Source organism: Geotrypetes seraphini, chromosome 12, assembly GCF_902459505.1.
Source record: "Geotrypetes seraphini chromosome 12, aGeoSer1.1, whole genome shotgun sequence".
Lineage (NCBI taxonomy): Eukaryota > Metazoa > Chordata > Amphibia > Gymnophiona > Dermophiidae > Geotrypetes > Geotrypetes seraphini.
The window spans coordinates 29,106,865-29,120,291 of NC_047095.1; the positions used below are offsets into that span (position 1 = coordinate 29,106,865).

General features: G+C 40.0%; 1 protein-coding gene across 1 annotated transcript in view; it reads right to left on the reverse strand.

Moving 5' to 3' along the window:
• Positions 1 to 307: 307 nt before the first annotated feature.
• LOC117346368 (calcium-activated chloride channel regulator 1-like) overlaps positions 308 to 13,427 on the reverse strand; it is a 62,569-nt gene continuing 49,449 nt past the window's right edge. The window contains exons 13-14 of the mRNA XM_033915803.1: positions 10,994 to 11,230; positions 308 to 1,256 (exon numbers count right to left, since the gene is read on the reverse strand). Of these exons, the coding sequence (XP_033771694.1) occupies positions 760 to 1,256; positions 10,994 to 11,230 (734 nt within the window). The 3' untranslated portion in view covers positions 308 to 759. The remainder of the gene's footprint in view (positions 1,257 to 10,993; positions 11,231 to 13,427) is intronic.

Consider the following 13,427-nt stretch of genomic DNA (forward strand, 5'->3'; position numbering starts at 1 on the left):
CCAGTCCCTCCTGCCCGAACTCGCCGTGATCCCCCCACAATGATCGCGGCAGGAGAAATGCCCAGTCTCTCCTGCCGGACACCCCCACCTCTCCGAAAGTTCGCTGGCAGGAGGGATGCAAGTCCCTCCTGCAGGACATTCCCCACCCCTCCCAAAGGCATATACAAGGTAGCCCACCCGAACACCCCCAAGCCCATCCCCACCCAGACACCCCCCCAAGCCCAACCGGACCCCCCCCACCTTGGTCCTTCCTACATCTGGCTGGCAGGTCCATCTTCACTGGAATGGCAGGCCTGCCCTTCCCAGTGGACTACCTTTGGGGAGAGGGGTGTCCGGCAGGAGCCTTTCAGCGCTATAGAAGTGATAAATAGTAGTAGTAGTACTGTCTTTATAGGTACTGCTCTTGCCTCCCCCTGCAGCCCATCAATCAGACATTCCTAAAGAACCTTACAATAGGCTGCAGGGAAAAGCCAAACTGAAGGCTGAAGTCTCATAAGCAATTGGTCCTATCTCCTCTGTAGTTTATTGACTGGCTAAGGAATCTCTGAAACAATCCAAAACAAAAGATGCTATGGAACTGATGTTCCTGATGGTGGCTTTATTGGTTGTTCAGCAAGATAATCCACAATGTGATAAATGAAGAGAAACCAACAAGGTCTGTGTTTCGACCAAAGTGTCTTCCTCAGGAGTCCCAAGGAAGTCCTTTTAAGAATCTTGTGGATTATATAATCAAATATTCGTGTGCAAATTTCAAACTCATCAAAATCCAGTTTCTGGTTTCCTCCTTTTCTTGTTCCCACTTACAACACATATAGTTATACTTGCAATAAGAGAAACTATAATCACTGTGGCACATACTATGAGTACCACAATTGTCACACTGAATGCAGGAGACTTCTCAGGATGAGCACTTGTGGGAGGTTCAAGTGTTGTAATTTCAACAGGTCGTGTTGTAATATTAACAGGTGCTGTAGTAGGAATAGATTCTATAGTAGGAACAGGTGTGGGAGGAATAAACAAGACTGCCATTGCTGTGTTAGATATGCCAGATGTACAGTTACTATTGTCAAATGCACGTAATGCAAAGTAGATTTTAGTTCCATTTTTCAGTATTAAATTGTCAGGTACAAAAGAAAAAGTTTCACTGGAGCCAGACGGCTGTGGTTTTAGGCTGGAAGTATTGATGGCAGTTGCAGTCTCAAAGTGATCTCTTAGTTGCAGACGGTTTTCGCTCATTCTTATATCATATCTTGCAGCTGAAAACAAAAAGATAAATATAATATGAAGGTCATGCTGCATTCAGCAGTTAAATTCAGATAAAACCTCAATCAAATATCTGTTCTCTTCACAAGTGTTCTGGTTTGCTGCAGCACAGAATATTAATTTTGTGGACATATCTTGTTCCACTATTCAAATAGACTGCTTGAAAACAAGTTTTCTAAACTTTTATTTGTTCTCTTCCCTCCTGTCTGTCACAGTCATTCTGAGAGTCACTGACTGGTTTTCTATGGAACAGGGACACTTTTCAGACAGCTAAAACCATGTTTCTCCGAAAATAAGCCCTAGCATGATTTTCATTGTAGATCTTAATATGAGCCCTGCCCCCCAAAATAAGCCCTAGTTGCTGGCAGCGGCAGCAGCAGTGCTCCCTTCCCCCCCCCCCGCTGCCCAACTCATCTTTCCCTCCCATCCGAACTGCGAGACCAAAATAAATATAACAAACCGGCAGCGTTGGCAGCAATCTAGACAGGCTGCTTTGTGGCCTTCTATCACCTGGGGTTCTTCTGTCGCATTGCTGATTACATCATCAGCAACGCGGCAGAAGAACCCCAGGAGATAGAAGGCCATGAAGCAGCCTGTCTAGATTGCTGCCGGCACTGCTGGTTTGTTATAAGGTATTTATTTCGGTCTCGCAATTCGGATGGGAGGGAGAGATGGGTTGGTGGGCGGGAGGGGATAGAAAGATGCTACATGGGGGGAGGGAGGAAGGGAGGGATAGAAGCTGCAAGGGTTCTGCTGTACAAGGGATGGGAGGGAGGGATAGAAGCTGCAAGTGATGGGAGAGAGGGAGGGATAGAAGCTGCAAGGGTTCTGCTGTACAAGGGATGGGAGGGAGGGATAGAAGCTGCAAGTGATGGGAGAGAGGGAGGGATAGAAGCTGCAAGGGTTCTGCTGCACAAGGGATGGGAGGGAGGGATAGATAGATACTGCACAAGGGGATGTGTGAGAGGGGAGGAAAGATGCACATGTGGGGGAGAGAAAGGAAATAGGAAGAATTGGGTTGGAGGAGAGGAAGGGAGAGATGATCATTGTACACAGTCATGTTGGTTTGTTGTTTTTTTTAACACTGTCTGTGGAAGTCAGCAAAGATCTGGCTAGTGCTGAATGTAAGGCAATCAGTACTTAAACTCATCTGGATAATGGTAAACTGTCTTAAGTTATCCGCCACTATCCAGATATGTTTTGGGACCTTTAAAACTAGAATTGAACACATTCTTTCTTTTATTGATAAAACACCCATTCCATATACCCCATCAAGAACACTATGATCAAACTCACAAAATCTCTTAGTAATTCCTTCAATCCACCAAATAGTGTACGATACAACACATAAAACTATTTTTTTCTGCCATGGCTCCCCAATTATGGAATGCCATGCCTCAAGACCTCAGACTACAATGTTCCATGATGATCTTTAAATCCAAACACAAAACATTCCTATTCAAGGATGCATTCTATATGTGAGAATCTTCACTTTTGAGGCTAATTTTTTATTTTTCTTCCCCTTAACCTTATGTGTTCTCCCTTCCCCTCCTCTGTTTTAATAATTATCTTGATGATATGCTCCCTCCACTCATTTCATCCTGGTGTCATGTTACATGCTGAGCTCCCCTGGGAGAACTGTATAGAAAATTGAATAAATATATGTTAGTTACTTATGTATTATGAAAACCTTTTAATATTCATTTAAAAAAAAACAGTTTTTATTTATATACAGCATTTTATTGTAAACGTTTAGACATATTTGATAGACAGTATATCAAGAAATCAATAAACTTGAAACTTGACCACCCTGGATCTACCCATGCTCCACTCCGATACTATCTCCCGTGTGCAAAGATGGTCTCGCCACTATGCCACTGTTCAGACAGTACCTCTAATATCTCAGTCAACAGGACGTATCTGGATAATAATAATAATAACAGCTTATATACCGCAATACCGTGAAGTTCTATGCGGTTTACAAAGATTAAGCAAAGGAACAAATTGATTGACTTTAAGAGGGGAGGAAGAAAGAGGGTTAATAGGACAGGATAACAGATACAGTTAGATGCTTTTGAATATTGACCCCAATATCCTTTGGATAATTTTACTCCTTTAAAATTAGCCATAAAGTAGAAAATAATTTTCTAACAATAATACCTTTTGGATGCCTCCATGAAGTTGCTTTTTAACTTATAAGCCAAACAATGTCTTATAAACTACTTTGTTCACATCGCTGATAATTGTTTTATGGTTTTATGTTTGTAAATATTATATCAAAAGTAGAAAGGGATTCTACTCAGAGCTCAAGGAGAGTGTTTTTGAAAGGGTCTCAAGTGCTCACGGTTAAGAGCTCGATGTGTCTTACAAGCTAATAACCTCCAGGTGAGCTGTCATCGATCTTTTATTCACTACTCCAATTTATGCTCTGTAGTATCGGAAACCCTCTATAGCTAATTTTAATATTCAGAAAAAATTTTTATATTTATTTAAATGTAATACTTCTATGAAATTCTAAAATAGAACTGTCGGAATTGAACTTCACTTAGCTATAATAGCAAGATATCAAAGTGACCTGTCGGAGTTAATAACTTCCATATATAGGTCTTAAATTACTTAGCTTCAATAGCAAGATGTCATAGTGGCTACGGAAGATCTCCGTTTCGCTCTTGTTAACTCAAACAGAGCTTCATCAGGAAAAAGCCGACATTCACACTACAAAATGAAACATAGAAATGAAAATAATTATTTAAAACTTAAGCTTCTGAAATAGAAACTGTCTAGCAAATTGCAAGTTAAAAGAACTGCTTTAACACCAACAGTATTTGATCAGAAAATGAGTGATGTTCAAGATGTTATTAACCCATACCGAGAAAATATTAGGAAACAAAAACAAAGAAAAGCATTCCGAGACGCAAACGATTATTCTAATAAAAGAGTATATAAATGGATGTACACTACATCAGTAAATACGAATGAAAAACCATCTGACCAAAGCACAGAGTCCTTATCAGGCTCTTCTAGCAGCGATGGCTCTGGGAATAATCTCTCTGACCAGCAGCAAAAAAACTATCAAAGAGGCAGAGGAAAAGGAAGATCCAGGGGCAGAAGTCGAGGACGCAGGAACAGTCGCAACAACTATTAAACCACAAGATCTCCTCTTCCACGATCATCAATATTTCTGACCGGATTTTGACCCAAGAAGAAACAAATGTATTATCCAAAGGGTTAGCGTTTGTTCCAACCGCTCCCTTCGATTATTTCCAATTCCAAGTTGATCTAGAAAGATTTATTCGATCTTTATCTTTAAAAAAATTCTTTTATGACAAAGAATCTAGTTATGACAGATCTATAGTAACAAAAAAGTCCAGTTGGTGCCCTCCAGGCCCCCTTGATCCTTTATTGTACACCTTCAAGCAACTGGTCCTACAAGATGTGGCTCCTCTACGTTATAAAAAAATTGAGACTCATAATTTAACTAAGAATGAACACACTGCTTTATTGCAACTACAACAAGATCATTCTGTAGTGATCAGTAGAGCCGACAAAGGCGGAAGTACGGTCATTTGGAATATGACTGATTATCTAGCTGAACTGAAGAAACAACTATCAGATAATACCACCTACGTTCAGCTGAATGAGGATCCCACTCCACAGTTGAGAGCCATGATTTTGGCTTTAACTCAAGATGGCTTTACTGAAGGATATGTGACAAAAAAAGAATTTCAATTCTTAAACAGGGAGCATAGTACTATACCATGGATGTATTTACTCCCGAAAATACATAAGAGACTTAATAAACCTCCCGGTAGACCAATCATTTCCTCAATTAACTCTATTCTTGAGCCTCTTTCAACCTATGTCGATTATTTTTTAAAACCTATAATTATGACAGGTGATTCTTACATCAAAGACACTTCTCAGTTTCTTTTATGGCTACAGAGTTTGAAGGTAGAAAATAGTTCCACTACTCTGGTTACTTTAGACATTGTGTCACTATATACTTCGCTACCTCAGGATAGATGCCTGGAGATTGCTCGTGCAGCTCTTCAAACTAGACCCCGTCCTCATCAGTGCCCGACAGCTTTTCTTATGTCTCTTTTAGAACTAGCATTAACAAAGAATTTTTTCACCAATGGTAAAGATCTGTACCTGCAAATAAAAGGGGTAGCAATGGGTGCTACTTGCGCCCCGTCTGTAGCAGGTCTTTACATGAAGCAGTATGAAGAGACATATCTAGTATCTCATCAATGGAGTCAGTACATACTTGGCTGGAAGAGATATATAGACGATGTTTTTATGATCTGGCAAGGTTCAAATGATCAGCTCACAGAATTTACTGAATGGCTTAATACCAATGACACTAACATCCAATTCACTAGAAACCATTCTACAGAAGGTATTAACTTCCTAGACACATGGGTTAGTGTTAGAAACAATCAGTTTGAATCTAAACTATATATCAAACCTACTGATACTACCAACCTTCTCCATTACGACAGCTGTCATCCCATTCCACTTAAGAACAGTCTACCATTAGCACAGTTTCTACGGTTTAGACGTATTTGCACCCATAAAGCTGATTTTAAATCTTCAGCTAAAAAACTGGCTAATAACTTACGACATAGGGGTTACCCTGAGAGACAACTGAAACAATCATACCAGAGAGCCAAGTGTAACCACCAGGAATGGTTATTATATCCCTCTAGAGATAAGACGTTCGAGGGCACTGAGTCAGAATATCGAGATGATGTTTATAACTTTGTACTTAAATATAATGTAGAATCAGATCAGATAGCAAATATTATCAATGATCACTGGAGGATTGTTCAATCTAATCCTTGTTTCGAAAATTCAAAGCTACGGCTTACGTATTCAAGAGCACGTAATTTAAGAGAATTTTTGAGACTTCAACCAGATCCAGTACAGAATGTTCCCTATAATACATCGGGATCTTATTCTAGTTGTGGAAGATGCCAGATCTGTCCTCTCAATATTCAAGGTACTTTTTTTGAAAATCCTTTAGATCATAGGAAATATTGGTTAAAACATAATACAACCTGTAGATCAGAGTATGTTGTGTACTCTATTATTTGTCCCTGCAATAAAATCTATGTAGGTAAAACAACTAGACAGTTCAATATTCGTATGGCAGAACATAAATCTTGTTTGAAACATCAAAGGAAAGAGGCACCGTTGGTAGCCCACTGCCTAGCACACAACCATACTTTTACAGAACTAAAATGTATCATTATTGATTCAATACCGGTTTCTATAAGAGGGGGGGATAGGGGTAATAAATTGCTACGTTTAGAACAACGGTGGATAGACCGTTTACATAGTCTACAGCCATCAGGCTTGAACGTAGCCATTAACTGGCAAGCTTTTATGTAAATTAAAATTTAAACTTATCATCAGCGTTTGTTACGTCAATATTTCTTGTAACCTTTTTGCGTCCTTTCATCGGCATGTTCCGGATATGACATCAGTCCCGCTGTTTATTCAAAATCTGCATTTAAAACCTCTAATTAAGTAAGGCGGTGGTTTCCGGATGTGACCTCAGACGCTTTTGTATTTAAGCTGTGGTATTAGTCTGCTGTCCAGATATCTCCAGACAAGTCTGAATTGGGCTGTGTCCCCTAAATGGTTCCCTTTGTGAGAACCAGAGCCGATATAAATAGGTAGGTCTTAGAGGGACAGCGTAATTCTTTAAACTTAGACGCTTTGTTTTACTGCTAGAGTTTCATCTATAGGTGTTTTTCATTAGCAAACTTTAACTATATAAACTTTAATTACATAGACTTTAATTATATAAATTCTAAAATAATTTTTTTATATACACTGATTTTGTGCTCCTGCCATTTCTTAAGTAATAGGTAGTTTACAATAAATAAGAAGTATTCCCATTGAATCTGCCTTTAGGCGTTCTAGTATTTAAGTAGCTAAAATTATTTGCTAGACAGTTTCTATTTCAGAAGCTTAAGTTTTAAATAATTATTTTCATTTCTATGTTTCATTTTGTAGTGTGAATGTCGGCTTTTTCCTGATGAAGCTCTGTTTGAGTTAACAAGAGCGAAACGGAGATCTTCCGTAGCCACTATGACATCTTGCTATTGAAGCTAAGTAATTTAAGACCTATATATGGAAGTTATTAACTCCGACAGGTCACTTTGATATCTTGCTATTATAGCTAAGTGAAGTTCAATTCCGACAGTTCTATTTTAGAATTTCATAGAAGTATTACATTTAAATAAATATAAAAATTTTTTCTGAATATTAAAATTAGCTATAGAGGGTTTCCGATACTACAGAGCATAAATTGGAGTAGTGAATAAAAGATCGATGACAGCTCACCTGGAGGTTATTAGCTTGTAAGACACATCGAGCTCTTAACCGTGAGCACTTGAGACCCTTTCAAAAACACTCTCCTTGAGCTCTGAGTAGAATCCCTTTCTACTTTTGATTTAGCCTTTTTAGGTTGTTTTGTGTGTTTCACAATTTTTTGAGGATATTTGTAAATATTATATACCAGAGAAAGAGACAAAGGTATTTGTAGAAACTAGTTGTACAGAATAATGGACAAAAAGACCTCAGTATTTCCAGGGATAAATATCTCCTGGATGTCTCTATGTCAGCTTCAGAGCTTCTATAGAAAATACATCCTTAGTCAGAAAAAAATTGTCAAAATCTTATCATTTAATCTGCTCACTTCAAGTTTTCAAAGCCATTCAAAAAAATATACCAGTAGATAGTAAAGCACTAATCTGTAGAAGTGTCCCTTCTCTAGTAGCAAAAGAGTCATAGCAGAAATCCACATCTTAAGAGTATATTTAGTATCAATCAATGTTCACTCTCTCAGGAGCACTGTTATAGCAGTCCATCGATTTCCTGACAAGGCCCTGTTTCGCCAAATAGCTTCATCGGGGGAAATTCTTGATTCTCACAGTACTTCTTCTTTCGCCTCCTTCCCTGCAGCGAGGTGTTCTTAGTGCTCTCTCAAGCAGTATGCCCCAGCCACAGTCTTGCAGCGCCTCTACCGCCAAGGAACCAGACCCGCCACCTACTCCAATGAAGCGATTGAGCGTAACAGGGCCTTGTCGGGAAATCTATGGACTGCTAATTCATGCTAACAGAATTAGCCTTGGTCATATGCACAGAATAAGTGACCACACACTAGAAACAAATTAAAACAAAACCTGAAAAGCTAGACCTTGCATGTAGTAAATAGAAAGAAATGCATTTCTCATGTACTGTGCAAAATATAAAGAATGGCACAGATCATAGATGGTGTTTGGGGTGGGGGTGGTGCACCTAGGACAATTGCCCTAAGTGCCCTAGACAGAAAGGGCCTTAAGCCTAGCTGAAGCTGAAGAAAGTGCATGAACAATCTGAAATAAAATAGGTCTAAAGAGTTGAGTATATATTAGCTGATTTTCAAAGCAATTTAAGCAGACAGGAGAGACTCTGGCCCTCTTAAATCATACTTGGCTGCCCAAGCATCAATATTCAGCAACATTTAACCAGGCAGTGCCGCTGAATATCAGCTTTGATGGGCAGGTCTGAGACAGTACAGAGGGCAGAATTGGGGAGGAGCTGGTGGTTATGCAGGTGTCAGCAATATTTAGTTCAAAAGCTGTCCTAACTTGGCTGGGGTAGCTATGTGAGTCCTAGCATTGAATATCAGCCAGAACCTGCAAAGCTTTTGTTTTGCCCCCCCCCCCCCCATCAGCCTGACACCATTCAGAACCTCCCTCCTGCGTCTAGTTAGCCCCCTACCCCTGGGCCTATTTTAGCTCTCTGGTGGTCCAGTGTGGTCAATTAGGACAGGAGTGAGGCTGACTCACTCCTGCCCCTTGTGGCTGCATGACCTCTTGCAGCAGCTTGCAGTATGTGTAGGATTACCTACTGTAGATTGCTGGGGGAGGAGATTGGGGGGGATGTTTGTTGGGGTTCTGAGTGGCAGTGGGCTGGGGAGAAGTGGTGCTTTGGGGGGAGGGGTGAAAGTAAAACAAAAATTATGCAGGTCAGCCAGGGTTCTCATAATTGTCTTATGTGGGCTCCAGCTGAATAGCAGCCGGGACCCATATATGCTCTGGTGCCTTGCATTGGGATAATTAGCCCTGGATATTCAATGGCAGCTGAATATTTACTCCATTGCGGTTAGAAGCAATAGTATGGGAAATTTAGCTCTGTTCCATAGCAGATAACCATTAAGCAGGCACAAATAAAGTGCTTTCAGCACTTTCACTTCGGAGGTGAAAAAAAACTATTTTTAATTTGGTTTAAGAAGTGTCCTCTTTCTGATTTATCTTCAATACAAATGTTCAATAAGTTAAGTCCACAAATAAAATCTGGATATTTGTAATGACTTATAGGCATCGCTACTGGCTCAGACCATGAAATCACTCTATAAGACTTGGGCACCACTGTTGCTGTGTGGCAGTGTTGTACAGCTGCACCTCTGTTATTTATTACAAGTCAGTCTTTGTCCTAATGTATTCAAATAATAGCATGCTGCCAGGGAGGTCAGGGCACTAACCAACCACATATGTAAATATATTTATTTTACATTTACTAGCATTAGAATTAATTATTAGGGATCTTTTCCAGATAAGCCCCGCCACTAATGGAAAAACTGCACGCGCGAAAACTTAAGCCCCGCCACCTTTTGCCAGCGCACGCAACCTTCACCTATTTACCATAAATAAACTTTCTGACGCTCACGCACCCAATCTTGACCTATTTACCACAAATGAACTTTCTGACGCTTTCGACTCAAACTTTTGTAACGTTTTTTGTAACGTAAAACCAGACATGAACTTTCTGACGCTTTCGACTCTCGTTCATGACAAGGAGACGGCAATACGTTTTTTTCAAACCCACAGAGTGATCCATCAGCAACGTTTATGCAACAATGGCCATCAAATGACACTTTCAACTGTTTCTCACAGGTGGAGGTGTAATGCCCGACAGTGTCGGCAAGAAATCGGTGTTCGAAAGGGAACTTGGCTGGAGCGGTCTAGGATGGAGTTTAGGACAGTAATTCTATTCATTTATTGCTGGTCCAAAAATATGGCAACAATCAAATTCTGCTCAGAGGAATTATCTATTGGCCACACGACCGCTGTTGACTGGCCCAGGTCTACACGTCGAGATCGATGAAACGCTAATATCTCGCCGTAAAAACCACGCAGGGTGAGTCCTTTCCCAGCAGTGGATTTTCGGAGGGATCTGCCGGGAGTGTTCATGTATGCAGTGCCAGATCGCACTGCGGCCACTCTGCTAGATACAATCCAAGCCTGCATCGCTCCCGGCTCAATCATCATTTCCGATATGTGGGCATCATACCAAGGAATTGAAACGATGATTGGCATGAATTATACTCATCAAACGGTTAATCATACCGAAAACTTTGTGGATCCAACGACTGGAGCTCACACACAAACCATCAAATCTTTCTGGCACGTCTACAAGATGCAGAATAAGCGCCAATGCGGCACACACCGATCTTTAGTGGACAGCTACTTGTGTGAGTTCGTTTGGAGGCAAAGGTACCGAAATACGGACCTTTTCAAATAAATTATTAATGACATGTCCCAGTTACACCCTCTTCAATAAAAACTACAAATACAAGTTTCATATCCTCTTTTTTATAATCTTTTCTGGGTGGCGGGGTTAACTTTTTGGCGGGGCTTATCTGGAAAAGATCTATAATTAGCATCAAACATACCTTGTCCCACATCAAAATTGTCCCCTGGAGCTGTCCATGATAAAGCAATATTATTTTCTGCAATGTTAGCTTCCAGGTCAGTAGTGTCAGAAGGTGGAAACACATCTGGGAGGGGACCAGGTGGAACACTGTTCACCACAAATGAGCCTCCCGAAGCAGTTCTGCTGAAACTTCCTAGGTTCACCTGAATGTCATCATCACTAACTGTAGGCCTTGTTGGGTTCATTTGGATTTTACCTGAAAAAAAAAAGCTCTCCTTCTTAATATTGAATCATTTAATATTTAAAAGTTCTTATGTAAAAACATGAAACGGATGTCTTTCCTCACATAAGAAGTAAAGAAGCCACTGTTGTATCTTCAATCAAATTATATCTTAATTGTCTTACTCAGGTCTCATCAAAGACAGAGAACCATTCATACTTAATGTTCTTATTCTCAATTGTGTTAAAGGTTTGAATAGGCTCCCTCAAATGTTTCCCTCGACCCTGAAGAAAGGTTTCACTTTGAAACATGCATTTCGGGAGAGGTGAAGGACGGACACACTATAAAGGTTAAGTGGTGTTCTGTTGATATAAAAACAAAAGATATAAATATAAAAAGTAGAAAAGCAGAAAAAGAGTTTAAAACTGAATAATTAATAAAGATTGGACCGACGAAGAGTAATACAACCGGTAGCGTTGTACCTGGCTATGGTCTGAAGGTCCACACAATTGAGAATAAGAACATTAAGTATGAATGGTTCTGTCTTTGTTGAGATCTGAGTAAGACAATTAAGATATAATTTCCTCACATAAGGACACAATAATATAGCAACATAGTAAATGACGGCAGATAAAGACCTGAACGGTCCATCCAGTCTGTCTATTAGTGATTTTCATTAAAAATACATGATTAAATGAACTTGTCTCTTCTTTGATATTTCTGGGCCATAGACTAAAGTCCACCTGGTATTGACCTAGGTTCCAACTTCTGAAGTTGCAATCTAAGCTCACTCCAGCCTATCCAACCATCCCGTTGTTTGCAGGATATCTACTGTAAAGTCTGGCCAGTAACGTCTTCATGTTCCAAGTTAGTGGAGTTCTCATTGATGCCCTTCCTACACCAAATCACCATATATGGGGCACAAACCAAACATGTCTGTCCAATACCAGCCTTAGTTCTTTATACCATTTGTTTTCTAATTTGAGATCCTCTGGGTTTATCCCAAGCTTTTAATGAAAAGGAACAGAAAAAATGTATTTAGCATTTCCAATTAAAATATTCAACTACCACAGCTTTTTGCTCCACACAAGAAGTCCTGCAGACTACAATCCCTAATTCTAAAGGGCAACAGGATGTACAAAGAAAAACATGTATTCAAATAAATTATTTTAAAAACAATGAATATCAACAAAATTATTCTTGCACTTAGCTGGATAGTGTTGCTGAAAATGCCCAGTTAGCACCCAAGCTAAAACTGGATACTTTGGGAGCGGGATGGGGCAGTTAAGTGCAATTTCAGCCTTTAGTCAGTTAACCACATAAAAGGCTGTCCCATCTTTTTGTTTGTTTGTTTATTTTATGTACTAGCTTAAATCTGTGTTATAGGTAGATTTATTCTGATTACACACCATTGCTATATGGAATGCAGATTGCAGCTTAAAACTAAACTTTACTAAGACTGAGTATCCTTTCTTCCTACTACACTGACTCATCACTCTTCTTCCACAAAGTTCGTCCGATCGCCCCCATCTGCATATTTTTCATTCCTGAGTTTGTCAGACCTGCCCGGATCAGGCCTAAATCGGGCCTGATCAGGCAGGTTAGTGAATCTGGGCCTAAGTTAGGACTGGTGTTTCAATGGCCCTGCTTACTTGGTTAGCTAGGTAGGCAGCAGCACTGAATATCTTTGGTGCCCACATAACTCCCATATTCTGAGGAGTGCCACAGTAGTCAGAGGGAATATTCAGCAGGATTGCCTGAGTAAATGTCACTGATCCACTCAGTATAATTATGGAGACCACACCTTCAAAAAGATATAACCGTGATGAAATTGACTGATATCTTCATTCTAAAGCATATAGAGACAGACTCATAAACCTCAACATGTATATTTTGGAAGAAAGATGAGAGAAAGAAGATATGATTGAGACATTTAAATATCTCTATGCATAAATGCACAGGAGGCAGGTCTCTTTCAACTGAAAGGAAAGCTCTGGAACGAAGAGTCATAAGATGAAGTTGAAGGGGGATTGACTCCAAAGTATTCTAAGGAAATACTTCTTCACAGAAAGGGTGGTGGATGTGCGGAGCAGCCTCCTGGCGGAGAGGTGGTGAAGACGAGGACTGTATTTGAATTCAAGAAAGCAAGGCACAAACAAATGGGATCTCTTAGGGGAGGAAGAAATAGCAGATGATATGGATGGGCAGACTAGATGAGCCATATGGCCTTTAT